Genomic DNA, 27,191 nt, shown 5'->3' with positions numbered 1-27,191 from the left:
GGCATCACACACAAACAATGACTGTAAAATAGTATGCAAAATTATATGTATATGTTATTATTGCTTATTCAGAGAAAAGTTTATGTTTTGACACGCCTATTTAGGAGTCCGGAACTAGTGGCATTTCGTTCCATTGGTGAATCGTCTTATGATTCATCTTAGTTAACTATAGAATCTTTGGTAACGCCCACACCGCAGGGTAACGCCCACACAGCAGGATAGCGCCCACACAGCAGGATATCGCCCACACAGCAGGATAACGCCCACACAGCAGGGTAGCTAGTTAACAGAATAGACATGTCTGGCACAGTGTAACGGCTCCCTCTTTACGGCTCGAGAGTTACATCTACTGGGTTTCTCTGAAACTCTGAGTGTTAACTATTTGGGTGTTAATACCCCACAAGGGGGACTATTGAGCCCTGTGGTCGTGCATTTTTGGCCCTCAAAGGAAATATATGTGTGCGCGCACAGTTTGGGACTGCTTCACTGAGTATTTCTATGTTGTTTCTTATGTCTTTTGATTATTACTCTTTAAACTATTGCTGTACCATTACCTTGTGTGTTTTACTGTACGTTTTATTCTTTACTTTTTAAACTATTCTTTGACTATTGCCTTCCTATACTTTTATTAGCTATTCCTGTTTGCTTTTGTTTGACCTCTGCACATTGAATTACCTCTGTGTATGAAATTCGCTATATAAATAAACTTGACTTGAAAACTCACCGGATTTCTCTTTTAAAATCAGATGATGTAGGCTACGAAATAGTATTAAAATCCGATGATGTGGGCTACGGTATAGTATGAAGTTGGATAGCTACAGAACTCACACCAATGGATTGTGTCTTAAAGGAGCCACACCACTTTTATGACACTGGCATATTGATGCGGTTCGGTTAACTAGACTTGTTGCTACTGTGCATGGAGGACAGGCCAATTAAGTTCTGTCCAACATTGGTGGTAGGTTTAGAAATAAATCAGCACATTTTAATCATATCGCAATACCATTAGCCATGATCATTTTGGTCATGATATCACATTCTCATACCATATCTCTAGTGACTGGTAACCAAGTTGAGTGGCTGGTAGATTTTGGAATCCACCAGCCACAGTGCCGGGTGGACAACATATTTAATTTCCATCCCTGGTGTGTCGTGTCTACTGTGAATGGGGTTGTGTTTGAGTTGTTTAACATTGTGTGTGTGTGTGTGTGTGTGTGTGTGTGTGTGTGTGTGTGTGTGTAGTGTCTACTATGAATGGGGTTGTGTTTGAGTTGTTCAACAGGAAATTGCATCTGGAAGCGCTTTCACTGGTCAAGCCTCTATGTGAGCAGTTGGTGAAGTCCCGCCCCCCTTCTCTGTCCACCGAGAGGGTACGATCCAGCAGAACCACCTGAAAACTGGCCTGTTAGAACTGTTCCCCCATCTAGAACCGCCTGATTAAAACTGGCCTGTTAGGACTTTTCCCCCATCTAGAACCGCAGGATTAAAACTGGCCTGTTAGGACTGTTCCCCCATCTAGAACCGCCTGATTAAAACTGGCCTGTTAGAACTGTTCCCCCATCTAGAACCGCCTGATTAAAACTGGCCTGTTAGGACTGTTCCCCCATCTAGAACCGCAGGATTAAAACTGGCCTGTTAGGACTGTTCCCCCATCTAGAACCGCCTGATTAAAACTGGCCTGTTAGAACTGTTCCCCCATCTAGAACCGCCTGATTGGAACCAGCACATTAGGACTCTGATGTCTGGGGCCGCTTAGACAATGGCAGAAGTGCCGTTCGTCATGTTATGAGGCTATGTGCCATCAAATTAGTTTTGGAAACGTTATGTTAAGGTCAACTGTTAAAATTGTTAAGGATGCTTTTAAGATTTTTGGGCGGGGTTAGAACCCTAAGGTTAAGATGTTTGGGTGGTGTTAAAACTCTGATGATAGATGAGACTCTGAGCTCATAGGCTTATTTGAAGGTTATTTCTCGGAGCTCATAGGCTTATTGGAAGGTTATTTGAAGGTTATTTCTCTGAGATCATAGGCTTATTTGAAGGTTATTTCTCTGAGCTCATAGGCTTATTGGAAGGTTATTTGAAGGTTATTTCTCTGAGCTCATAGGCTTATTGGAAGGTTATTTGAAGGTTTTTTTCTCTGAGCTCATAGGCTTATTTGAAGGTTGTTTAGATTTTAGCCATACTGCTATAGTTCTTCTCATTACATTCTTTCTTGTTTATTGGTGCCTGTCTGTGTGTGTAGGTGAACCACTGCTTTCTGCAGGCTGTTCAGAGTTTCCGGCGTGTGGGTGACCACCGGGGTGCGCTGCAGGCAGTGTCTGACTGGCTGCTCTGCCTCAGCAAGGAGGAGCTGCTGGATATGTGCAGCCTCACACACACACACACTCTCTCTCACACACACCCCATCAAACTGTGGGCCAAGATCAAAGCTGATGCGGCCAAGAGTGGAGAAGAGGAGCTGCTGCTTCGGTAAGACAATATATAATGCACACACACATACTATATAATGTACACACACACATACTATATAATGTACACACACATACTATAATGTACACACACATGTATACTATATAATGCACACACACATACTATATAATGCACACACACATGTATACTATATAATGTACACACACATGTATACTATATAATGCACACACACATACTATATAATGTACACACACATGCAGGCTTGGAATTTCACCATTTTAGGGGCAAGGCCACTTGGCCTTCAGTTGGGCATATTTGGTGGGGGGCACAAAGGCCACATGTCACAGCAGTAGACCTGCATCACTGTATGAAACATTACAACAACATGAAACATGACATATTACATAGAACTGTAAATCATCTGATCATAATATTTACAGATATCTAGGCTATATTTAACATTTATTTTATATTTGGCCTGTTATGAAATCATGTATTGAACAATTTAAGCACAGCTCAGCTTTAAGAAACTCCAATAGCCTAGATGCATGCTTAGCATTTTGTGATCATTAAGGCTACTTTCACAAACTCTTAGTCAGCTGTATATCCTCTGATTTTTACCGATATCTAGGCGATATTTATAACATTTATTTTGTATTTGGCCTGTTATGAAATCATGTAGAAAAATTTGAACACATTGTGAAACTTAAAGCCCAAATTTGGAGACATGCATGTCGAAATTTGCTGCAAATTCAAAACCGGATTACTCTGGAACGGCTAACTGTACAGGGGACTGCTTTACACCTTTGTGTTCGGTAAGGTCTGCTGTTTATTTTGATATATGGTTTGTGTTGAACGAAGGCAGTGTTTCCCACAGAATTGGATTCAATTTGTGGCGGTAGCTGACTTTGACAACGGGGGGGGTCACTTTAAGACGTTTGAGGGAACCCTTGCGATTGTAACACAGTTGAAAGGCTGCTGATGTGTGGATGCAATTCATAACGTTTTCTACATAGTTAAAATGAAGGTTCATACTTCTCCTTGGGACAAGCACTTTTGAGTTTTGGAAAACACTTTTCCATTTACATCGGGATTTTGCAAACATTCAGTGTCGGAGTCAATAAAATGAGCCCTTCAACGAAATTGACAAGCAGCTGTAAGTAGGCTAAGCATGCTAAATTCAACATCCAAACAGTATTCTAACGTTAGCTTTGAGATACTGCTTGATTTCATAACTTAACTTAGTTTAGTCTCTTCACTGTAGCCTACTATGTTGTCATCAGACCTTAGCAGAGTTAACTTTAATGCAGCAGTTTTGAACAAATTTGCGCAGCATGGTCACGATGCTAAGCGGATTTAATAGCAATTTAGCCAGGCGTCTTCTATGCAATGCTTCTATGTGGCAACAACAATCCTTCAACAATCGTGAATATTTTGTTAAATGCACATGCAGAGGAGTGGCAGCGGGCTACCAGAGAGAGCGGGGCGGGGCAAGGAAAGGCTGCGTGAGTAAAAAGCGCAGCTCAATGGCAATGCAAGGATTTGACCTTATATTTAAATTAAATTAAATTAAACATAGAATATTCATCTGTGGCGGCCGTTTTTTATTTTGTGGCGCCCCGCCACACATTAGTCAATGTATGGGAAACACTGGAAGGGTTCGTGAAGTATTCCACCGAGATGAATGGGTAGGGAGATTGGCGCTGAAGCTAGAATTTATCTACCTAGTTATCTCTCTGTGTCCCTCTACCTAGTTATCTCTAGTTATCGTGTAGGCTCTCATTACCAGAGCTATACATTATATTCTCCATATATACACTCACTTATTGACATTATATTCATTACTTATATACATTATATATCTGTATACACATACTTACATAGTACAATTCTATACATCATGTCACCGTATAGAGAGTTTTTGTGTTTTAAACGCGTCTCTTTGTGTTTGTGTGTGTCTCTGGGTCTGTGTGTGTGTTTGTTTATGTGTGTCTCTTTGTGTGTGTGTGTGTGTTTATGTGTGTCTCTTTTTGTGTGTGTGTGTGTGTGTGTTTATGTATGTCTCTTTGTGTGTGTGTTTGTGTGTCTCTTTGTGTATTTGTGTGTGCGTGCGGCACCAGGACCCTGCGGGACAGCTTTCAGGGGGCGGAGCCTGGTGATGCGGTGATGATGCAGCTACTGGAGGTGGAGCTCCGTGCGTATGCGGACGGGTCACATGACCTGCATCGGGAGACGTACAACACGCTATGTGACTTGCTGGACTTGTGTCCTGAGAACAGCGAACACACACACACACGTGCTCACACACTCCTTCAACTTGCACAGGTCACCTGCCGCCACGACTTCAGTCAACTGACCGACTGGTGAGTCAGGGTTCTACACACACACACACACACACACCACAGTATGCACTCATGCTCTCTTCTCTTCACACTGAAAACACTCAGTCATGTAGCCCTAACGTCATGCAGCCTAAATGTCTATATTTACACTCGTCATGTAGCCCTAACGTCATGCAGCCTAAATGTCTATATTTACACTCCGTCATGTAGCCCTAATGTCATGCAACCTAAATGTCTATATTTACACTCCGTCATGCAGCCTAAATGTCTATATTTACACTCCGTAATGTAGCCCTAACGTCATGTAGCCTAAATGTCTATATTTACACTCCATCATGCAGCCTAACGCCATGCAGCCTAAATCTCTATATTTACACTCCGTAATGTAGCCTAAATCTCTATATTTACACTCCGTAATGCAGCCTAAATCTCTATATTTAAACTCCGTAATATAGCCTAAATCTCTATATTTACATTGAAGTCTGTGGGTGGGTTAGCCTGACGAGCCAGACCCACATTAAAATGTAGGGTCTGGGCACTCACCATTCGCAGTGCTCAGTCCGAGGGGCGGGACAATCAGTTGTCTTTCAAATTCCCTCTGCACGCAATAGGACAGCGGCAGCGCTATGAGTCCCATGCGTTTCCCACCAGCGGAGCTAGTTGGCTAGTTCAAACGTTTGCCAACTTAATAAAAGCTTAACTCGTGTCACACTGTTCGCCAACAGCAACATCCATCTTATTTGTTTTCAAGTAGCAGGGAATTCAAGCCAAACCATTGCAACTCTGCCATCAATCATTATGTTAAACCCACCTAACGACTCTATACACGATTTCATTGGCCTGATTGAGTTTCGATTTCTGGAGCTCACAATCCAACGGAGAGTTGCTAGACTAGCCCTGGCAGCAAATGTAATTGGGTGCGTCTAGATTTCTAGGTTATGGGTGGGTTGCACCAACAAGGATTATGTTTTAACTAGGGCTGTCAAAATAACTGATTAATTCATTTGAGAAAAAATAACTGATTAAAAAAAATAATGCAGATTAATCGATTCCGTATGACCTTTGACCCCGAGCTGTAGTCAGTAACCATTAGACTGTAAAATGAAGGAGAGAGAAGAAAATGTGCTGCCTAGATCATTGATTGGAACATTTACTTTTAAAAAACGGCCTGATGTTGATTAAAATAAAGTCCTCTGCAATGTCTGCAGCAAGGAATTTGCATATCACCGGAGTTCATCAACTCTAAAGTCGCACATCAATGCAAAGAAATAGTGTTGACATTGAGGGGAGTGTTAATTTATTTGCTCTGTGGCCTGAAATACCTTGTATGTGAAAAACAACTTCTTCCCGAAGCACTTTTGAATTTATTTCCTCAGCATATTAGGTCATATAATAGATTATTATGGCCATTATTAAAATAATGATAAAAGAGTTTTAATGTCACTAATGCTGATTATTCAATGATTTATTTTAATTTAAATATTTAAAATACTTTCACAGCAAAAATTATATATGCGATTAATTTAGATTAATTAATCAGAGTATGTAATTAATTAGATTCTTTTTTTTAATCGATTGACAGCCCTAGTTTTAACCAGCAATTTGGTTAGCGTAAACTGTATAAATGTGCTTTAGAAATACATTTTACTTACTTACTTTAATCAAGGTTTATCCATTATCCAGTTGCACCAAACTTTAAACCTAGTTTAAAGATAATCAGGTTTACATTTTAACCATCATTTTAATCTTGGTTTAAATGTTCACATAAACCTGGATTTATTATGACCGCCGCGCAGCGAAGCGGCGGTCATATAGGTTTAGTCAGATTTTTTTTTTTCTTTTTTTTTTTTTTTTTCTTTTTTTTCTTTTTCGCATGTCCAAATTTCTGTCAATGATTCCCGGGACACTGAAAGACCGGGGTAGACGAAACTTGGTGGGCATGTAACCCCATATGGATAGCATGGAACCATCGTTTTTCGTTTTGATCTGTAGCCCCCCCGGTGGACTGCACCCCCCGAAAGGAGGGTAGGGCAGACACAGTTTTCTGTGAATATCTCGAGAACCGTAAGGTTTAGGAGGACCATTTTTTTTTTGTATGTTGATCTCAAGGGGCCATGTCAACCCATTCCATAACCACTCATTTCATGTATAGCGCCACCTAGTTCAACACAAAAAAGTAAAAATGAGGTGTTGTAATCGCAGGTATCTGTGACCTAACATAGTCAAAACTGCACGAAATTGGAAGTGTAGGATCATTATGACACCCTCTGAATGCACGCCAAGTTTCGTGGAATTCCGTTCATGGGGGGCCACACAATAAATTAATTTATGTTACTATACACCAACTGGCCTGTAGGTGGCCGGAGACAGTTTTCTGTGAATATCTCGAGAACCGTAGGGCCTAGGAGGTCCACCTTTTTTTTGTATGTTGATCTCAAGGGGCCATGTCAACCCATCCCATTACCACTTATTTCATGTATAGCGCCACCTAGTTAAAAATTAAAAAGCAAAAAATGAGGTGTTTTCATCACAATATCTCTGGCTGACATGGTCAAAACTGCACGAAATTGAAAGTGTAGGATCATTATGACACCCTCCGAATGCATGCCAAGTTTTGTGTACTTTCGTTCATGCGGGGCCTTACAATAAAACAATTTATGTGTACATTTAGTGACGTACACCAACAAGGATTCCCGGGACACTGAAAGACCGGGGTACACAAAACTTGGTGGGCATGTACCCCCACATGGATAGCATGGAACTGTCATTTTTCGTTTTGATCTGTAGCCCCCCCGCTGGACTGGACCCCCCGAAAGGAGGGTAGGCCAGACACAGTTCTCTGTGAATATCTTGAGAACTGTAGGGCCTAGGATGACCATTTTTTCCATCATTCCAGGGGTCATGTTAACCCAGTTCATGTGCACACATGTGCACAAACAGATACACACACACACACACACATTCACAGTAATCATGACACATACTCACACAGTAGACATATGTACGCTTCCATGCACAGGCACATACGCAGGCACGCACACACACACACACACACACACACACACACTCACACTCACACTCACACTCACACACACACTCACACACACACACACACCCACACACATAACATAAACATAACACAAACAATCAAGAATTTCTCATAATTATGAACAGGCAAGATGGAGGTGGGGTTGTATAAAATGAATTTTACATGTGAAATCTATGAACTAATCATGTTTTGGTACTTGTTGTCTAGCAGATACCAGTGAGAATTGAGTGTGGATAATGCAATTTAGTGAGACAGTTAGAATCATATAGGCCTTTCAGCGTGATTTCTTTTTGTGGAAAAAATGTGCTGGACTGGGCGGCGGTCATATTTTGTACCGCTCTGCGGTACATCTAGTTTGAATCCTGTTGCTCAACTGCTTTAATAGATTTAAATTTCAGTTAGGGGTTAATTTTAAACCTGCTGTTGAGGTGAGTGTAAATATAGACATTTAGGCTGCATGACTGAGTGGAAATATAGAGATTTACGGCTTCTACACACAGTTGCGTTCCGTCAACGCATGCCAGTGGGTGTTCCCGACGGTAGCTATGCAAATGACTTGAAGTATAACCGTAATTTGATGGTTTGTGCTGTCAGTCGATTGGCTTGGTTGGCCGGTGCCGTCTGTCGGTGCAACAACAGCTGAACTTCTCAACGCGAGCAACAGGAGAAACGCGACGCAACGGACCCACAATTTAGTTCGGCAACGGATGACGTGAGCCCATGTAAAGTGAATGGGATGCGTCTCCAGCACTGCAACGCACGCAGCTGTGTGTAGAGGCCGTTAGGCTGCATGACTGAGTGTAAATATAGACATTTAGGCTGCATGATGTTAGGCTGCATGATGGAGTGTTTTCAGTGTGAAGAGAAGAGAGCATGAGTGCATACTGTGGTGTGTGTGTGTGTGTGTGTGTGTGTTTAACTTGCTGGTGTGTGTTTGCTGGCGTATATATTTGACTTGCTGGTGTTTGTGTGACTTTGGTGTGTGAAGAGAAGAGCGCTGGTGTGTGTGTGTGTTTGGTGTGTGTTCCTTATGATATAATGTGTGTGTGTGTTTTCTTTAGCTCGCCTGTAGATTTTGCCCATGAGGCTTTGCGGCTGCTGGAGGTGGAGCCTGAGACTGTAGCGAATGCTGATTGGCTGAGAGATGACAAGGCACACGCCTCCCTCTGGCTCTACATCTGCCAATCAGAGAAGAGTTTACAAGAGGTAACACACACGCACACACACGTCTCCCTCTGTCTCTACATCTGCCAATTAGAGAAGAGTTTAGTATAAGTATAAGTATATATACTCTTTTGATCCCGTGAGGGAAATTTGGTCTCTGCATTTATCCCAATCAGCAATTAGTGAAACACACTAAGCACACAGTGATCAGACAGTGAGGTGAAGCACACACTAATCCCGGCGCAGTGAGCTGCCTGCTACAGTGGCCCTCGGGGAGCAGTGAGGGGTTAGGTGCCTTGCTCAAGGGCACTTCAGCCGTTCCTACTGGTCGGGGTTCGAACCGGCAACCCTCCGGTTACAAGTCCGAAGCGCTAACCAGTAGGCCACGGCTGCCCCCAAAAACAGTTCTGCACACCCATTTGCACGCAGCTGTTGCAGAAGCCAGCGTGTGAGCATGTTTACAAGAGGTAACACACACACACAAACACACACGCGCCTCCCTCTGGCTCTACATTTGTCAATTAGAGGTAACACACACACACAAAAGATACGCCTTGAAAGATAATGTGTTATATTGTCCTCTTTCGCACCATTTAGGCAGCAAAGTATCCACTGAATTCTACGTCATGTACTGTAACATTGATACACAAGTCCTGTTTGATACTTGTGTTCTGTCACACTGATTGATACTAATTTCTTTTGTTCTATAACACTGATACTCATGTCCTGTGTTCTAAGACACTGATACTCATGTCCTGTGTTCTAAGACACTGATACTCTTGTGTTCTGTGTTCTATAGCACTGATGCCCATGTCCTGTACTGTAACACTATCGCTTCTCCTGTGCTGATGCAGGCGATGTCAACAGAGAAACGTTTGCGCGAAGAGCAGGACAGAGGGGGCGGGGCCTGTTTGGAGCCACTCCTCCCTAATGACCTGGACCAGGAGGAGAGGGAGAGAGTGAAAGAGAGCGTGCTGGTGTACGAGGGCCTCAACTTCAACCTCAAACAACACACCGGTAAGACACGCCCACACGCTTATGATTAATACTGTACAACACATTGGTAAGACACACGCTTATGTTTTATACTGTGCAACACGCCGGTAAGACACGCACACACGCTTATGATTAATACTGTACAACACACACACGCTTATGATTAATGCTGTACAACACACACACGCTTATGATTAATACTATACAACACACCAGTAAGACATGCACACACTTATGTTTAATACTGTGCAAAATGGTCAGTTACGTTTGGAACCAGTGTGGTAAGGTGAGAATGATTTGAAAATGTAAATCTGTGTCATCAGAGACTGAATCAAATTTGAGTAGAATCCAGGGGATTCGTACACTGGAGGAGGGATGGAGGTGTTTTTTCATGTGTGTGTGTTCGTGTTTGTGAGTGCGCGTGTGTGTGTGCATTCGTGTGTGTGAGCGTGTGTGTGTGCGTGCGTTCCTGTGCGTTCGTGTGTGTGTGTGTGTATGTGCAAGCATGTGTGTGTGCGCGCGTGCGTGTATGTGTGTCTGCGCGCGGTGTTACATCTGTATCTGTGTCTACCTGAACCCCCTAGATCGTCTGGCTGCCCTGAACAAGAGTCTGTCCTTGTGGGCGGGGCTGGTGGTGGAGAGGGCGGTGCCAGTAGTCAGACACCCCGCCCACACAGCTTCCAGCCTCCTCCTACTGGCTTCACTCTATACGCTCATGAGCAAGGTGAGTGTCACATGATCAGTAACCTAATTTAAAGGTGAGGGTCACATGATCAGTAACCTAATTTAAAGGAAAAAAACACGCAAGTGAACTGCGGAAACAGCTTCTGTTCGTTCCTCTCCAGGTTTGATGTCAACAAATAATAGTAGGCTAATGTTGAAGGCGCAGCCAGGAATTTCACAGGAAATCGCGTTTGTTTGTGTATGTGTACGTTTATTAGCAGACCCAATTTTGTGCAAAAAAACGTAGCCTACATTATATTTTAACCAAGGAACCAAATGAAACACACCAGCGAGGTAGCTCGCCGTTACCTTCAGTAATCCCAGAGAAATTCCACGCAGGGTTTCGTTTTTGTTTTTTTATATACAGCCAATGCCCTCAAACCCTGTGTTGCTAACATACCTAGGCTGTGAAATTAAGGTCTATCCTACTCTTGGGTTTAGTGGCATTTGAGTAATAGGATACACAACCATTTAAATCTGGAGATAGTACCTTGTCATTTCTGTAAAGCTCACCAAAATCATAGAAATTATCATTACAAGACACTTATCTCCTAAAATTCAAGAGAGATTTTGTTCGAGTTGTTTTTGAGCATTTATTTTAACAAATGACATGGAAAACGTAATGAATTTCATCCACATATCCTTATGCACAACGCTACTAAGTTAGCTTAAAACCTGAGACTTTCCAGCCCCACAGGCCTTCACTCACAGCCTTAACGTGACAGGCACTCAGTTTGGCTTGCACAACACCAATACAGTGTAATGACATGAAAGATATCTATACAGTTGATACATTTTATATAATAATAGTTTAGCTCACAGATCTGACTGGCCTGATTAAGCTTTAATTTTCAATAGTTTAGCTCACAGGTGAGATATGGCCTGATTAAGCTTTAATTTTCAATTAAATTTTCTGTGTTGTGCCATTTCATTTTTGTCTCATTTCAAGTACCACAATAATCATGCTTTGTAAATGACCTCTTTACACAGCTTATAGAAGTTGCACGCAAGCTCTACAATGAAAGCTACAAGGGCTATAAAATTATTATTTATTTATTTATTTATTTATTTATTTATTTATTTATGGACAACGTACCGGCGGGAGACGTGTGTTGCTTAGGCGGCCATGCTATAGGAAACACTGGAAGGGGTGTCGTGATTCTGCCTTACGCATATCGTTACAGCCCTAGCTATGATCCATTACACCACGTGTGTGTGTTTGTTTTGTGTACGTGTGTGTGTGTATGTACACAAGAAGTGCTGTGGTTTCACATACAATAACTTGACACTGTAGTAATGGTATTTTTTTCCTTTAGAGGTCTTAAAAAAGTCTTTCAATTTGTACTTTAAAATGTACACTTTCCTCTTGTACTTCCCTCTTTCAGCCACTAGAGGCTCTGCAGAGCTACCAGCTGGCTCACCGTTTGTCCTGTTGCCTTGGTGATGCCCAGAGCAGTGCCAGTGCCCTGTGTCACTGTGCACGTGTACTGATGGACCTTGGAGAGTGGGAGAGCGCACAGGTAAAAAACACACACAAAAAAAGCCTGCTGTTGATTACAGTTGAAGACTGCATTTGGTACATTCGGTACAAATGGAACCCAACGCCCTGTACCTAAACGGTTCAGTATGGAACCTAATGTCGTGTACCTAAACGGTCCGATATGGAACCTAATATCCTGTACCAAAATGGTTTGGTATGGAACCTTATGTCCTGTGTTGAACCTAATGTCCTGTACCTAAACGGTTCAGTATGGAACCTAATGTCCTGTGTTGAACCTAATTTCCTGTACTGTACCTAAACGGTTTGGTATGGAACCTAATGTCCTGTGTTGAACCTAATGTCCTGTACTGTACCTAAACGGTTCGGTATGGAACCTAATGTCCTGTGCCTAAACGGTCTGGTATGGAACCTAACGTCCTGTACCTAAACGGTTAGGTGTAAAGCCCTAGTTAGTACCCGGATCGTCTTATATGGGCAAAGATGGCATCTTTGGGGCTCTGAATGGGGAATATAAATCCCAGTGCCACTTCCTGGGTTTAAAAATGAACATTATTGATATAGTCAATAGTCCTGCAGTAGTCAATAGTCCTGCAGTAGTCAATAGTCCTGCAATAGTCAATAGTCCTGCAATAGTCCGGCAATAGTCCTGCAGTAGTCAATAGTCCTGCAGTAGTCAATAGTCCTGCAATAGTCAATAGTCCTGCAGTAGTCAATAGTCCTGCAATAGTCAATAGTCCTGCCTATCCAGTTCTACTTATGGATCAGTGGTTGGATCATTGTCCAGTATTTTCCATCAAAAGAACATTCTCTTATGTCGATTACATAACATTCTTATATTATGTAATTTTTGAATGTTTTACACTAAAAAAAAACCTTTTGAAATGTACCGTTGTCCAACTAATATCATTCAAATCTCTGTGTGTGTGTGTTCAGGTGCACCTGGAGCAGGCTGAAGAATGCATCACCAAAGCTGCTGCTTCCAGTAGCATTACGCTCATCTCCATGACCATCAAGCTGCTCAGAGCCTCCATCTGCTACTGCACTGGGGAGGTAACACACACACGCACAACACACTCCTCACAAAGACACCTCTAAAGACACACACACACACACACACACCTATACACACTCATATGAACACGCACCTCACACACACACACACACACACACAGCTCTACACACACACACACACACTCATATGAACACAGACATCTCTACAGACACACACACTAGAGATGCGCGGTTCGCGGTTACAGCCGCGGACTCCGCGGTTAAACCGCGGATCGGGCGGATGACGTGAAGAAATATAATATTTTAATGAAATTCGGGCGGGTGGCGGTTGAACCAATCAAATGAAAAAAATATAGCGTATACATTGTTAAATTGTGTTACCTACATCCGAAAAAAACGAGCACACTTTGAAATAGTCAAATTTTCATCAGGCATGCTGCTTTGTTTATCTATCAGAGACGGTGTTGCGGAATTGGTGTATTCCGATGTTTCACTGAGCAACCCCTCACGCACGCACACACACACACACACGAAAGGTAACAAAGTTTAAATTAAGTAGCCTATCGTAGCCTACCAGCATGTTTTCCTCTCCAGTGTGCAATAAAAACATTAGTAGAATAGGCTACAGTGCAAGTTGACCGATGATTCATCTCCCATGTCGCGTCTCGTTGCAGAGCCTTGGTAGGCCACTAGCAAATCTGCAACCTATGAGCCCAGCTGCCAGTATTGGAGGAGGCCTAAACATCTCGTAGATGAGACTGACTGGGTTATTTTGTTTCGATATTATATATAAAACACATATTGTAGCCTACCATTCAGGGAATAGGCATTTAAAAGGGAGACAGATTATGGAGTGATATGACTCAGAACTGACATCGGGCAATGGCAGTGCGAGATGTTCAGAACGTAAGAGCTAAAACTTCTACAAGCTCAGTAACATCCACAGCGGAAAAAAGAAGGTAAGAAAAATAGTCGGAAAACTTAGATGTGTAAGCAAGCAAGTTTGGCGGTTGTTACTAAAAATGTGAACATGCACGTTGCACTGCTGTGCGGTGGGTTACAGTGCGTAAAGTAGCCTATAATGTGAATGACTTGTTATTTTATTAAGGATTTCTTTCTTTTTGCAAAAAATTAAGTCGATAGGCATTAATTAGTAGGCTAAATAGCATCATGTTGAAATTATGTGCCAAATTGAGTTTTTTATTACAATGATAAAATTGTAGGCTACAGGCCGATGTGCGTTTTATTTGGAGACTTTTGCGAGACAGAGACTGAGTTTGCTGCTGATATTCTGAGGATAGGCTACAACATAGCCAATGTAGGACTTTAGCCTTTTAATATATTTGCTGCATTGGATCAGTCTTTCTAGAACAGGCAAGAGCTTTCTAGCCTCACGTCAGCAGCACCGCATATACATTAAAACAACCAGCGGATGGCGGGCGGGTGCGGGTTTGAAAATTGGTCAAAAAACGTTGGTGTGGATGGATGGCGGATGGATGATAAGTTTTGCTATGTGGTTACGGTTGAAATAATAGCCCATCCGCGCATCTCTAACACACACACACTCATATGAACACACTCTTCACACAGACACCTCTACAGACACACACACACACCTATACACACTCATATGAACACGCACCTCACACACACACAGCTCTACACACACACAATCATGAACACACTCCTCACACACACACCTCTACACACACACACACACACACTCATATGAACACACTCCTCACACACACACCTATACACACACACACACACACACACACACTCGTATGAACACACTCCTCACACACTCATATGAACACACTCTTCACACAGACACCTCTACAGACACACACACACACCTATACACACTCATATGAACACTCACCTCACACACACACAGCTCTACACACACACAATCATGAACACACTCCTCACACACACACCTCTACACACACACACACACACACTCATATGAACACACTCCTCACACACACACCTATACACACACACACACACTCGTATGAACACACTCCTCACACACACACCTCTACACACACACACACACTCATATGAACACACTCCTCACACACACACACTCATATGAACACACTCCTCACACACACACCTCTACACACACACACACACACTCATATGAACACACTCCTCACACACACACCTGTACACACACACACACACTCATATGAACACACTCCTCACACACACACCTCTATAGACACACACACACACACACACACACTTGTATCAACACATCTGCTACTGCACTGGGGAGGTAACACACACACGCACACACACATATCTCTACACACAATATGAACACACTCCTCACACAGACACGTCTACTGACACACACACACACACCTCTACAGACACACACACACACCTATACACACACTCATATGAACACGCACCTCTCACACACACACACACAGCTCTACACACACACACACACACACACACACTCATGAACACACTCCTTACACACACACCTCTACACACACACACACACTCATATGAACACACTCCTCACACACACACTTCTACACACACACACACTCATATGAACACACTCCTCACACACACACCTCTACACACACACACACTCATATGAACACACTCCTCACACACACACCTCTATGGTGTTGTGTGTGTGCGCACGCGTTGTGTGTGACGTGTTTGTCTCGCCCCCCACCCCCACAAGTTGATCATGGTGTGTGTGAGTGTGTGCGCGTTGTGTGTGACGTGTTTGTCTCCCCCCCCCCCCCCCCCCCACACACACACAGGTTGATCGTGGTGGGTGTGTGTGTGTGCGCGTTGTGTGTGATGTGTTTGTTTCTCTCCCCCCTCACAGGTTGATCGTGGTGTGTGTGTACTGTGTGAGGTGTTGTGTGACGTGGAGAAGAAGCACTCAAGGAGTTTCTACATGCTGAAGGCTCAGGCTCTGCAGACAGCGAGCACCTACCTTAGTCTGGACACACACTCCCTGCCATCAGAGCTACGCAGCAAAATCACCCAGCACGGTACACACACACACACACACACACACACACACACACACACACACACACACACACACACACCCTGCCTACGGAACTACGCAGCATCAACAACAACAACACATTACATTTATATAGCGCTTTCATTGGTGGTGGTTAATGAGGTCCCCTCTTCCATGTGATGCGCTTTGAGTGTCGCTATATAAATGTAATGTGTTGTTGTTGTTGTTGTTATTTCAGGACAAAAAGTCGCAATCTTTATTTAAAATGTAAAGTTGCTTCAGTGAGTCTAGAGACAAAAATTCTCTTAGGGGAGACATAATAAAAATGTATCACATTTGCTAAATATACCAACTTTGTCTCTAACAGAGTTGACAGATTTTTCAGAACCCTTTTGCAGTTCTGTAAGCAGTTGGGATAAGAAATGAATCGCAATGCATTTTTTAAACAGAATATGCCGTAATCTAGCCTAGAAATCTCGACGCACCCTAGCGGCAGCAAATGTAATTTGCAGCCAGGGTAGTCTAGCAACTCTCTGTTGGCACGCGAGCTGGAAAAATCAAACTTCGATCAGGCCAATCACATAGTGTACAGAGTCGGTGGGCGGGCTTAACATAATGACAGCTGAGTTCCGACGGTCCGATCCATCCTGGACATGTGCGGTGGTCTTGTTGTCATGGTTAGTGGGGTAAGGAATACATTGTGGGTTATGGCTGGATGGGTACCACGTAGCCAGGTTAGGTCTTATAAGGACTTTGGAAAAGTGACCGTTTTCCGTGTAGTCTGAAGTTTGTCCAATGATGTGTGCTCTGTGAGGGCTTCATTTTGAGGATGGCTGCTCTCACATCTGCTCACACACCTGCTCTCTCACACCTGCTCTCTCACACCTGCTTACTCACACCTGGCTGCTCACAAACCTGCTCTCACACCTGCTTACTCACACCTGACTGCTCTCACACCTGCTCACACACCTGGCTGCTCTCACACACCTGCTCTCACCAGAGCTAGTGAGCGGAGCTGAGCAGAGCGAATATCCCGCTCCTCGCTCAGGTGGCTGTTCACTCAGCCGCTCCTCCGCTCAAATTCACGTCAGGCCGCTCCGCTCAATTTCGCTCCCTGCTCCACTTCAAAATCCTCCTGCTCCAGTGAAATCGCTCCACGCTCACTCCAATTTAAAAGAGGGAGAAATAATCTACAAGCCGAATTGTTACCTTAGAAAACTTAAATCCCAAAGAACTAAGAGCAACGGCAATGTCACTCAGATAGCCTAATGCAACACCGACAGTGCAACAACGAACAAGCTTGTCAATACACATAAGCCTAAAACTAAAGGTATCAGTGGGATTAATTGCCTAAATAATACAGGTTTAGCATCCAAGTTTTACTTCAGCCTTACTTAAAGCATAGGCTATTCAAATTGCTCACATTTTTTCTTTGCTCTCCGTAGCACACTCATGTTTCCGCGAAATGTGTCTTCTTAAATTCCAAAATAAATCTCACTGGAACAGTGTCACCACATAGTTGTGCTTGCTCTACATTGTTAGTATCTAGTTGTTTTGTACGAATAGTACGCTTGTAAGCCCTATGACTTTCAGTTTCCTTTCTAAAATATTTAGCGACTTCATCCCCAACAAACTTACTGTAACGTCGGCACGCTGGACTATGTGCCACGGACTCTGGCACAATGCATTCTGGGATACGGGGGAGAACTCTGGAACAATGCATTCTGGGATACGGGGGAGAACTCTGGGGGTTGTTTGTGTGTGTTAATGCCTTTTATTTACTGTTTTAATGTCCGTGTTTTAGTGAAGTGTGTTCCCCTTTTAGGTCTTCCTCGTGTGTGATCCTTTTTGTGTGGGGGGCTGCATCCACCCCTGTATGTGTAATGTGTGTGTGTGTGTGTGTGTGTGTGTGTGTGTGTTTGACCTGCCTAGTGTGTTCTGTTCTCGTGGTCTATGCTGCATGCTAGCCAATAAAAGTGGCTTTCGAACCAAGCTCTGGCTAAGCCTAATCCTTTACGTTACTATGGCCAATATCTTTGTTTTAAAATGTAACGGTCTTGGTTTCATTATGAAGACATGAATTCTGGGTGGATTTGGGCATGCCTCAGACTCGTGGTGTGAGCGGTATCGGAGCGAAATTGGAGAGGAACAGAACGGCCACTCCGGCCTCTAAATTAAAAAGCGATCCACGCTCCAACAAAATTGCATCCGCTCCTCGCTCGCTTGCGCTCCGCTCCGCTCACTAGCTCTGGCTCTCACACACCTGGCTGCTCTCACACACACCTGGCTGCTCTCACACACCTGGCTGCTCACACACCTGCGCTCACACCTGCGCTCACACCTGCTCTCACACACACACCTGGCTGCTCTCTCACACACACCTGGCTGCTCTCACACACCTGGCTGCTCTCACACACCTGGCTGCTCTTACACACCTGGCTGCTCTCACACACCTGGCTGCTCTCACACACCTGGCTGCTCTCACACACCTGGCTGCTCTCACACACCTGGCTGCTCACACACCTGGCTGCTCTCACACACCTGGCTGCTCTCACACACCTGGCTGCTCTTACACACCTGGCTGCTCGCACCTGATGTCTAGCTTGTGTGTGTGTGTGTGTTTGTTACAGGCCTGATTTTTCCAGATGTTAATGTCTAGCTTGTGTGTGTGTTTGTTACAGGCCTGATTTCTCCAGATGTTGCTCAGTATGAAGGCATGAAGCTCTTGCACAGTTTGGTTGTCATGTTGCTTGGAAAAGGGTTGTTTGGTGCGTCCAGTTCGAACAGCGACAGCAACAGCACAGCACAAGATAACACAGGTGAGTGTGTGTGAGTGAGTGCGCGTGAGTGAGTGCGCGTGAGTGAGTGCGCATGAGTGAGTGAGTGCGCATGAGTGAGTGAGTGCGTGCGTGCGAGTGAGTGCGTGCGTGCGTGTGAGTGCGTGTGAGTGCGTGCGTGTGAGTGTGTGTGTGTGTGAGAGTGTGTGAGTGTGTTTCTAAGTCCAAATTTTCAATGGAGACAAAAGTGATTATCAACATGTGCTCACATCATTACAAGCTTATTGACATGTGCTCACGTCATTACAAGCTTATTGACATGTTGTCACGTCATAGCAAGCTTATTGACATGTTGTCACGTCATTGCAAGCTTATCAACACGTGCTCACATCATTGCAAGCTTATTGACATGTCACATCATTGCAAGCTTATTGACATGTTGTCACGTCATAGCAAGCTTATTGACATGTGCTCACGTCAGATTAAACAACGTTTTTCATCACTGAGTAGACTCAGCATGTCATGACAATGTGGACTTGCCCAGAGATACCCCAACAGAGATATACCTGCATCTGTTTACCCCAGCAATGTGAAGAAGAAAATGAGTGTCCAGTCAGTGTGTGTGTGTGTGTGTGTGTGTGTGTGTGTGTGTGTGTGTGTCCAGTCAGTGTGTGTGTGTGTGTGTGTGTGTGTGTGTGTGTGTCTGTGTCTATCTAGTCAGTCTGTGTGTGTCCATTAGTACAAGTTCACGTGTGTGGGGGCGTTAAAGAAGTAGTACTTTTAAGTTCCAACTCCTCTGTGTGTGTGTGTTGCAGGTGATGGGTTGCTGATAAAGTACCAGCTGCTCTCTGAGGTGTGTGTGTGCGCGCGGCGGCTGGTGTGTGTGCGCAGCAAGGCTGGTTCCGCTCACGAGGCTAAAGTCCAGTGCCTGGAGGCTCTCAAGCTCGCCAGCAAACTACAGAGCATCAACCAGTAAGGATTGTGTGTGTGTGTGTGTGTGTGTGAAAGAGAGCATCAACCAGTAAGGAGTGTGTGTGTGTGTGTGTGAGAGAGCATCAACCAGTAAGGAGTGTGTGTGTGAGAGAGCATTAACCAGTAAGGAGTGTGTGAGAGTGAGAGAGCATTAACCAGTAAGGAGTGTGTGTGTGAGACCATTAACCAGTAAGGTGTGTGTGTGAGAGAGAGAGAATTAAACATTATCACTTATTACCGTCTTGTAAAATAAAAGACTTATTAGTCTACCGTCTTATTTAAATAATTCCTGATTGTGACGTGAATGTGTAATTGTCTTTTATGTCTCGCAGTAGACCTATAGCCTACAATGAACATAAGATATGTCAGTGTTTCTCAAAGTGTGGTCCGGGGACCACTGGTGGTCCGCAAGCTAGCCCAAGTGGTCCGTGAGCAGACGTGGTAAAATATAATATAGATGAGTTGTTTGCAATATTGAACTAACTTGTATGTAAATCCAAACATTTCTGCAACACTGCCTATGTAAGCCATGCCAGTTTAAATATTTTCATATTAAACATATGAATTCTCTGACACAATAAGCAAGGTGCAAATACAATCAAAGTGGTTCAGTGAGTAGGAGGCCTATTGTGTAATTTACTATTGAACTAGGTCTACTTTATTTTCTTTAGCTAGGTGTCTGTGAGGCTTTTTTTTATTGATTAAGTGCTTGGTCTGAAAAAGTTTGAGAAACACTGAGATATGTAGCCTAATGTTTTAGCAGAAAAATAGTCCTAATGAATTATTATTGTTACGACTAGGACATTCTAGCGCTCTAATATTTTTGCGAGACTACAGCACTGAAGCGCCAAATGCGTCCTTCTCCTCTGTGTTAAAATAAACCATTTTTTCCCTTAGTTATAGGATCAGAAGGTAGACTATCCGTCTTTCACTGTAAGGCTTGTATGTCATGCATTTAGCAAAATCCCCAGACAGCAGCGGAGTAGTAATTGGGATTCGTTATTTGTAAACGTTTTTTACTTCGCCCTCCTATAGCCTGGACTGTGCGATCACAGCCCCTTACTTTCACTTCACTGGCCATGCCTCATAGTCGGCATGGCCAAGCCTAATAACGTGGGATGCATAGCATACTACTTATGATTTTAGTCTTAAGCAGACTAGATTATCCATCACAATGTTTTACACATCGTCAAATGCCAATTAAGGGGACATCGACCAACCCTACTGATCCATTGATTATTATGTCAATACTTTTTTGTATTGGAAGTTTTCTGAAATAGTATGTATAAGTATGTAAATGAGCCATTATCTAATGAAATATGCAATAATATTTAAAAGTTTTTGTTTTTTATTTTGGAGACATATTAGAGATTAGACATTTCAAAATATTTCTCCGTAGGCATACAATGGATATAAAGAGGCTGATAAAACACAAAAAGCTTTCTAATTGTAGGGTGGTATACCTTGTCAAAAATCACTGAGACTTGCAGGAAAGCTTGCTACGTCAAAGTAAATCGCCACTTTAAGCCACTGACAAACTGTTCACTCACAACTCACAATATCATTACACCTCTGATACTAGGGAGAGGGTCAAAATATCATTACACCTCTATGATACTGGGGAGATGGGTCAAAATATCATTACACCTCTATGATACTGGGGAGAGGGTCAAAATATCATTACACCTCTATGATACTGTGGAGAGGGTCAAAATATCATTACACCTCTATGATACTGGGGAGAGGGTCAAAACTACTGTCCCCAACAAAAATTAAACTCATTATTGTCCAGTAATAGATCCTATTGTGTTCTTAGACCGGAGTTGTCCTTCAAACCAGTAAGGGTTGTGTGTGTGTATGAGAGACAGAGATTTGACCAGTGCAAACTTGTGTGTGTGTGTGTGTGTGTGTGTGTGCACGTGCGCGTGTGCACGACTGTGTGTGTGTGTGTGTGTGTGTGTGCGCGTGTGTGTGCGTGTGTAGCTGTGCTGATCTGCTAGTGTGTAAAGCGGAGTTGGAGTTGCTGAAGGGGGCGTCTGAAGAGAGTGCTCAGGATCTACAGAGAGTCAAAAACCTACTGGAGTCTTGCACAGGTATCTCTCTCTCTCTCTCTCACTCACACACACACACACACACACACACACACACACACACACACTCTCTCACACACACACACACTCTCACACACACACACACACACACACTCTCTCTCACACACACACACACACACACACACACACACACACACACACACACACTCTCTCTCACACACACACACACTCTTACATTCTCTCTCTCTCACACACACACACACACACATTCTCACTCACTCACTCTCACACACATACACACACACACTCTCTCTCTCACACACACACACACTCTCTCTCACACACACACACACACTCTCTCTCACACACACACACACACACTCTCTCTCACACACACACACACACACACCTTAGCAGTGAAATCTGCCATCACTGTAAGCCATTACTAGGCAATATGTTGCAGTTAACCAGTAGTACTCTCACCTTCCTGATCCCGTGTGTGTGTGTCTGTGCGTGTGTATGTTTGTCTGTGTGTATAGATTCCTCAGGTGGGCGTGGCTCGGACATGAAGCTGAATCTGCGTAAAGTCTTGACGCCAATGGACCTCCAGGCTCCGCCTCCACAGCGTCAGGAGGAGGAGCATAATGATGACACTGATGGGCTCCTGTCCTCTCGGCAAATCCCAAGAATCGTAGTGGAAGGTGTGGGTGTGGCCAGTGCACAGGGCTCCTCCCCTCCCCTGAAGCAGCGTTCTGATTGGCTGCGGAGTCTGAGCCATACTGCAGAGTGCGTGTGTGCGGTCTGCTCTGACCTGACGCTGGGGCGAGTGTGTGTGAGCTGGGCATTGGCCTCCGCAGCTCTTTCCTCTCTCACACACACACACCCCAAGACCAAATCCAGCACTCACACACACTCGCGCGCTGCCCTGCGCCTGTACCGCATGTGTGTGCAGCGCTGCCAGCGTCTCTCCCACACGCTGGCCAGAAAGCTCCAGAGCCTCCCCCTCACACACACACACACAAGCACCCCCCTTCATCCACTGCTGCGCGTGCCGGTGGCGCGAGCGCTGGTCGGGCAGGCAGAGAGCATGATGGGACGGCAGCCGCAGCTCAGCCCAGAGCTGCAGGGGGTGCTGGAGAAGGGGTTAAAGGTCACGACCCCAAGAGGTCACGCGTGGGCGGAGCTGCTGACCCTCAGGGCGGAGCTGCTGGCGCTGAGGGGAGTGGCCTGTTGCCTAGCGATAGCTGCGAAGCGGCAGGTGTCTGTGGAGGATCTGTTCTCGGGGGTGTGGTCTTGGAACCCCCCGAAGAAGAGGGAGCACAGCGGCGTGTGTGAGCCGCAGGAGGAGCTCACACACACTCACACTCCGAGGGCAGCGTTTCAGACGCCCGCCAGAGGAGCCAGAAGCTCACAAAGCTCCGCCCTCAAGTCCTCGCTGAGGCCCGTCCCCAGCTCCACCCCCTCCGTGTTCAAGACTCCGTGTGCCCCGGGACACCGCCCCAAATCTGCGGCCGCCTCCCTCAGTGTGTTTGAGTTCCCAGGAGGCAGTCCCGAGCGCTCACACACGCGTGCCCGTGCCGCCCCCATCACGCCGCGACTCCACGCCGGAAAGAAGGCCAGTGGGCATGGCTTCCAGGTATTTGAGGACACCTCACCCACAGAGGTCGCCGCCCCAAAAGCACCTCCTGCTCCGAGACGAACCAAACGCTCCAGATTCAAGGTGATACACAACACAAACATACACACTCACACGTTTACAAAATGCTCCAGTTGTGTGTGTGTGTGTGTGTGTGTGGGTGGTCTTTAGTGATGAGACCGATTTTGAGTCTGAGGTGTGTGTGTGTGAGCAAAAAAACGATACGATTTCTGACATTTTTAGAATCGATACTTTATCAAAATAATAACATTCTGTGTCTCTGTGGACTGCTCCCACTCTCCATGCTCCTTGCATGCGTCTAGGCAAGTGGGTGTGTCAAGAAGGCAGCTCTGAGTGAGTGAGTGCGCAGCATAGAACTTGGCTAAAGGAGAATTCCGGTGTGATATTGACCTAAAGTTAGGGCTGGGCGATATATCGGTATTACGACTACGACCGATATATTTTTGAAAACGATATGTAGTTTAGACAATATCGTAATACCGGTATTATGTCAAATAATGGGCCATTTTATCAAAGCCACTTGCTCTTCTGTGTTCAGACCATTCAGACAGCCGCAGCTCTGCTTAACTGCGCCCCTTGCGTGTGCACGTTCTCCCTCGCAGCACTACAAACTTTCAAACATGACGGACACCGAGTCAGATTTTGTTTACCTTGATCAGAGGTTGGTGCTGATGCGTATTCCGTCGGCACATCAACGGCTAGACCGAGAATTCTCGTTCTGAAATCAAAATTCCACTGGAGCTCCAAGCGGTTTTGTACACGCAGATTTAAGTTACAACGCTGTTTACAGCTCTTGGACTCACGGTAAAATGTCATTTTTGGTACATAGCCTAGCTAATTTAAATACACTGATGAATGCTTGCGTTATGCAGTAGCAGATCCTCAGGGAGACAACCTACACGCTGATTTTATTAAGAGGATATGCACGCGACTCGTGAGCAGTTAGGGGCATAATTTTTTATGATTCCTGAAACCCCATTCAATCGTGCATAGGGATTTTTCTTACGAACCGGAACATGCAAAAATGAACGCATACAAAATGACGGTAGCGTCTATCGCACTCTTGATGAGTGACTCAGTTACATTGTTTAAGTAGCCTAATTGTTTAAAACTATTTTTGTTGATAGCAACATGTCTAGGCCATCATAGGCTACATTTGCTTGTCATCATATTGCATTGTGCAGTACAATGTCAGTCAGGGTCAACTTTTGGTCTTTTGTTATTTGCACAGCTTTATCAGAGCAACTGTAGCCTATGTCTATTGTAGGCTTATGTTATTGTTTACACTTTTTTGCACAGCTATGTTAGAGCAGTCTGAAATGAATATAATTAAAACCAGCTGTGTTGTCATAATTGTTGTGTTGAGTGAATATATGAAGCACTTCGCTCTTTCTGTTTGAAATATCAATATCGTATCGATATCGTATATCGCCAATCAGCCCCAAAATATCGGGATATCAGTTTTGGTCCATATCGCCCAGCCCTACCTAAAGTGTGTTGAAACATGATACCGAGTGTGAAAGTATGTCTTATAGCTCATCTCGGCTTGTCCCCTGCATTCTGAAATCTGGCGCTAGTTAGCCGATGCTACCAACAGGTTTTCAAAGGGGGTGCCTCGGGCATCGGCCTAGCCATGCAAATAAATCACTGTTTTACACCATTTACGAGGCTCAAAGTAGCTCCACACTTTATTCAGTGTTCCCGCGGATCCTTAAAAAGTCTTAAATACAACTTTCGGTTTTTTAAGGCCTAAAAAAGTCTTAAATTGTCGGAGATGTCTTGAATTTTCGAAAGGGAGGTATTAAATTTGCGTATGGGACCGCCAGCGAGTGAGCGCAAGAGAGCGAGTGAAATGTCTCCATCCATCCGAACGCAATTGTATAAGTGACTATATAAGGCTACGGGAGAAGTGTATGGCCATCTAGAATCTTTGCTAGGATGCAGCATGGTTTCACAAACTATGGACGCGAAGACTGCTGGTCAAATTATGTGCAGTGCTTCTGTCACTCGTCTGATAATTTGCTGCGCAATTTATGAAGGAACCACGGACTGACTTGCATTTTCGCAATCAGAAGGAAATACTGTACATGTTAAGTTGATCTGTTTGCATCTTTCCAGCGTGTGTTGCTGGCTTAGCCTAGGGAAGAAAATATCTGTCTAAGTTATAATACCTGTAATATCTGTCAGCAGCTTGCTTGCCAGCCTTTCCCAGTAGGCCTACTTCACAAAAGTTGTGAAATATAACCGCATATTTTTTTTGATTGTCGGCGACTGGCTACATAAAAAAAAAAATGTGCGTTCATAATACGTGCGCGCTTGAGATGAAACCAGCAATTTTCAGCAGGAACCGAGGAGGACCTCTCTCTTAATTAATTTAAAACAAAACAATGGTTTTACAATGTTTCAGTCAAGCTTTGGTTTGTTTAGATACAACTGGTGTGCAAAATGTAAAGTAGTGGATTAACTTTAATTTGCTGTGCTGTATATGGGACATATGATGCATATGGGAATAGATGCACATAGTAAATTATATAAAGTAGGCCTATTAAAATATTTAAATAGCTTAGTCTGACTTTGAAAAAAAATATTGAAGGGAATCCAGTCCAGTGCACATGTCTTTGGCAAGTAATATAGGCTACTACAGATACAGGTGAAGAACAGTCAGTCTCAGCCAGTAAGCACAAACAGATATGTACGACCAGCTTCAAAAGCTGTGAACGACAGTCAGCGCACACTTGGCGTCATTGGATTTCACACACGTGTAAAAGAAAAGCTAACTTTTATGCACAAGCTACGTTTACAGATATACTAGTAATAAATCATTACTTTATTTAGGCAGAATAAGTTTGTTGTGGTTTCCAAGCTCATTAATGTTAACGTTAGCGGTCTTCCACTGATATTCATAGCATTAGCTAGCTTTGTTAGCTAGTCTATGATGAGCCCTAATTTAGCAATGGATAACGTCATACTGCAAATTGTAAAACATACGCTTTCAAAATAACAGGCCGGGGAGAGATGATACGTCTCACTGCTATAACTGTCACGCTATTAAAGAAATACATCTTCAGTCACATTGACAAAAGTTAAAAGGACAGACAGTCAACTACACTGTAACAGCGTAACATAATTACTAGCTAATTACACTTCACTCTCGGCTTATTTAACAGCAGCAAAACTGGACATTGTTTTCACGAATTTTGTCATGCTTATTTGAGTTAAGAGAACTGATGGGGATGTTCTTTTAATTGTTATTTCAAGCAATGTATGTCTCGTGACCAAATCACCATGAACACACTTCACTGATGATCTCACTCGCGGATAACTGGTTCTCTCTGCCCGACTCTGGCTGGATCAGCAGGTTGCAGGATGTGTGGCGCGTTATACACGAGTGTTGCCAGCAGTGACGGTGTAGAGTGCCCTCAGGAGGACATACTATACAACGCCAACACTCATGACATGGTTGAAGGGTGTTTCGTCCGTTTTTTCATTTATCGGCCATTAT

General features: G+C 44.0%; 1 protein-coding gene across 1 annotated transcript in view; it reads left to right on the top strand.

Annotated features, from left to right (window-relative positions):
- espl1 (extra spindle pole bodies like 1, separase) overlaps positions 1 to 27,191 on the top strand; it is a 61,553-nt gene that overhangs the window by 15,665 nt on the left and 18,697 nt on the right. The window contains exons 8-20 of the mRNA XM_076287214.1: positions 1,243 to 1,370; positions 2,243 to 2,469; positions 4,551 to 4,793; positions 8,883 to 9,027; positions 9,840 to 10,002; positions 10,566 to 10,705; positions 12,090 to 12,224; positions 13,139 to 13,255; positions 16,086 to 16,254; positions 18,914 to 19,051; positions 19,825 to 19,981; positions 21,965 to 22,074; positions 22,572 to 23,752. Of these exons, the coding sequence (XP_076143329.1) occupies positions 1,243 to 1,370; positions 2,243 to 2,469; positions 4,551 to 4,793; positions 8,883 to 9,027; positions 9,840 to 10,002; positions 10,566 to 10,705; positions 12,090 to 12,224; positions 13,139 to 13,255; positions 16,086 to 16,254; positions 18,914 to 19,051; positions 19,825 to 19,981; positions 21,965 to 22,074; positions 22,572 to 23,752 (3,053 nt within the window). The remainder of the gene's footprint in view (positions 1 to 1,242; positions 1,371 to 2,242; positions 2,470 to 4,550; positions 4,794 to 8,882; positions 9,028 to 9,839; positions 10,003 to 10,565; positions 10,706 to 12,089; positions 12,225 to 13,138; positions 13,256 to 16,085; positions 16,255 to 18,913; positions 19,052 to 19,824; positions 19,982 to 21,964; positions 22,075 to 22,571; positions 23,753 to 27,191) is intronic.

Source organism: Alosa pseudoharengus, unplaced genomic scaffold (genome assembly GCF_046254945.1).
Source record: "Alosa pseudoharengus isolate Yale_2024_CS ecotype anadromous, Long Island Sound unplaced genomic scaffold, YU_APseudo_1.1 YU_APseudo_1.1_scf_16, whole genome shotgun sequence".
Taxonomy (NCBI): domain Eukaryota; kingdom Metazoa; phylum Chordata; class Actinopteri; order Clupeiformes; family Clupeidae; genus Alosa; species Alosa pseudoharengus.
This window is presented reverse-complemented; position numbering and strand designations above follow the sequence as displayed.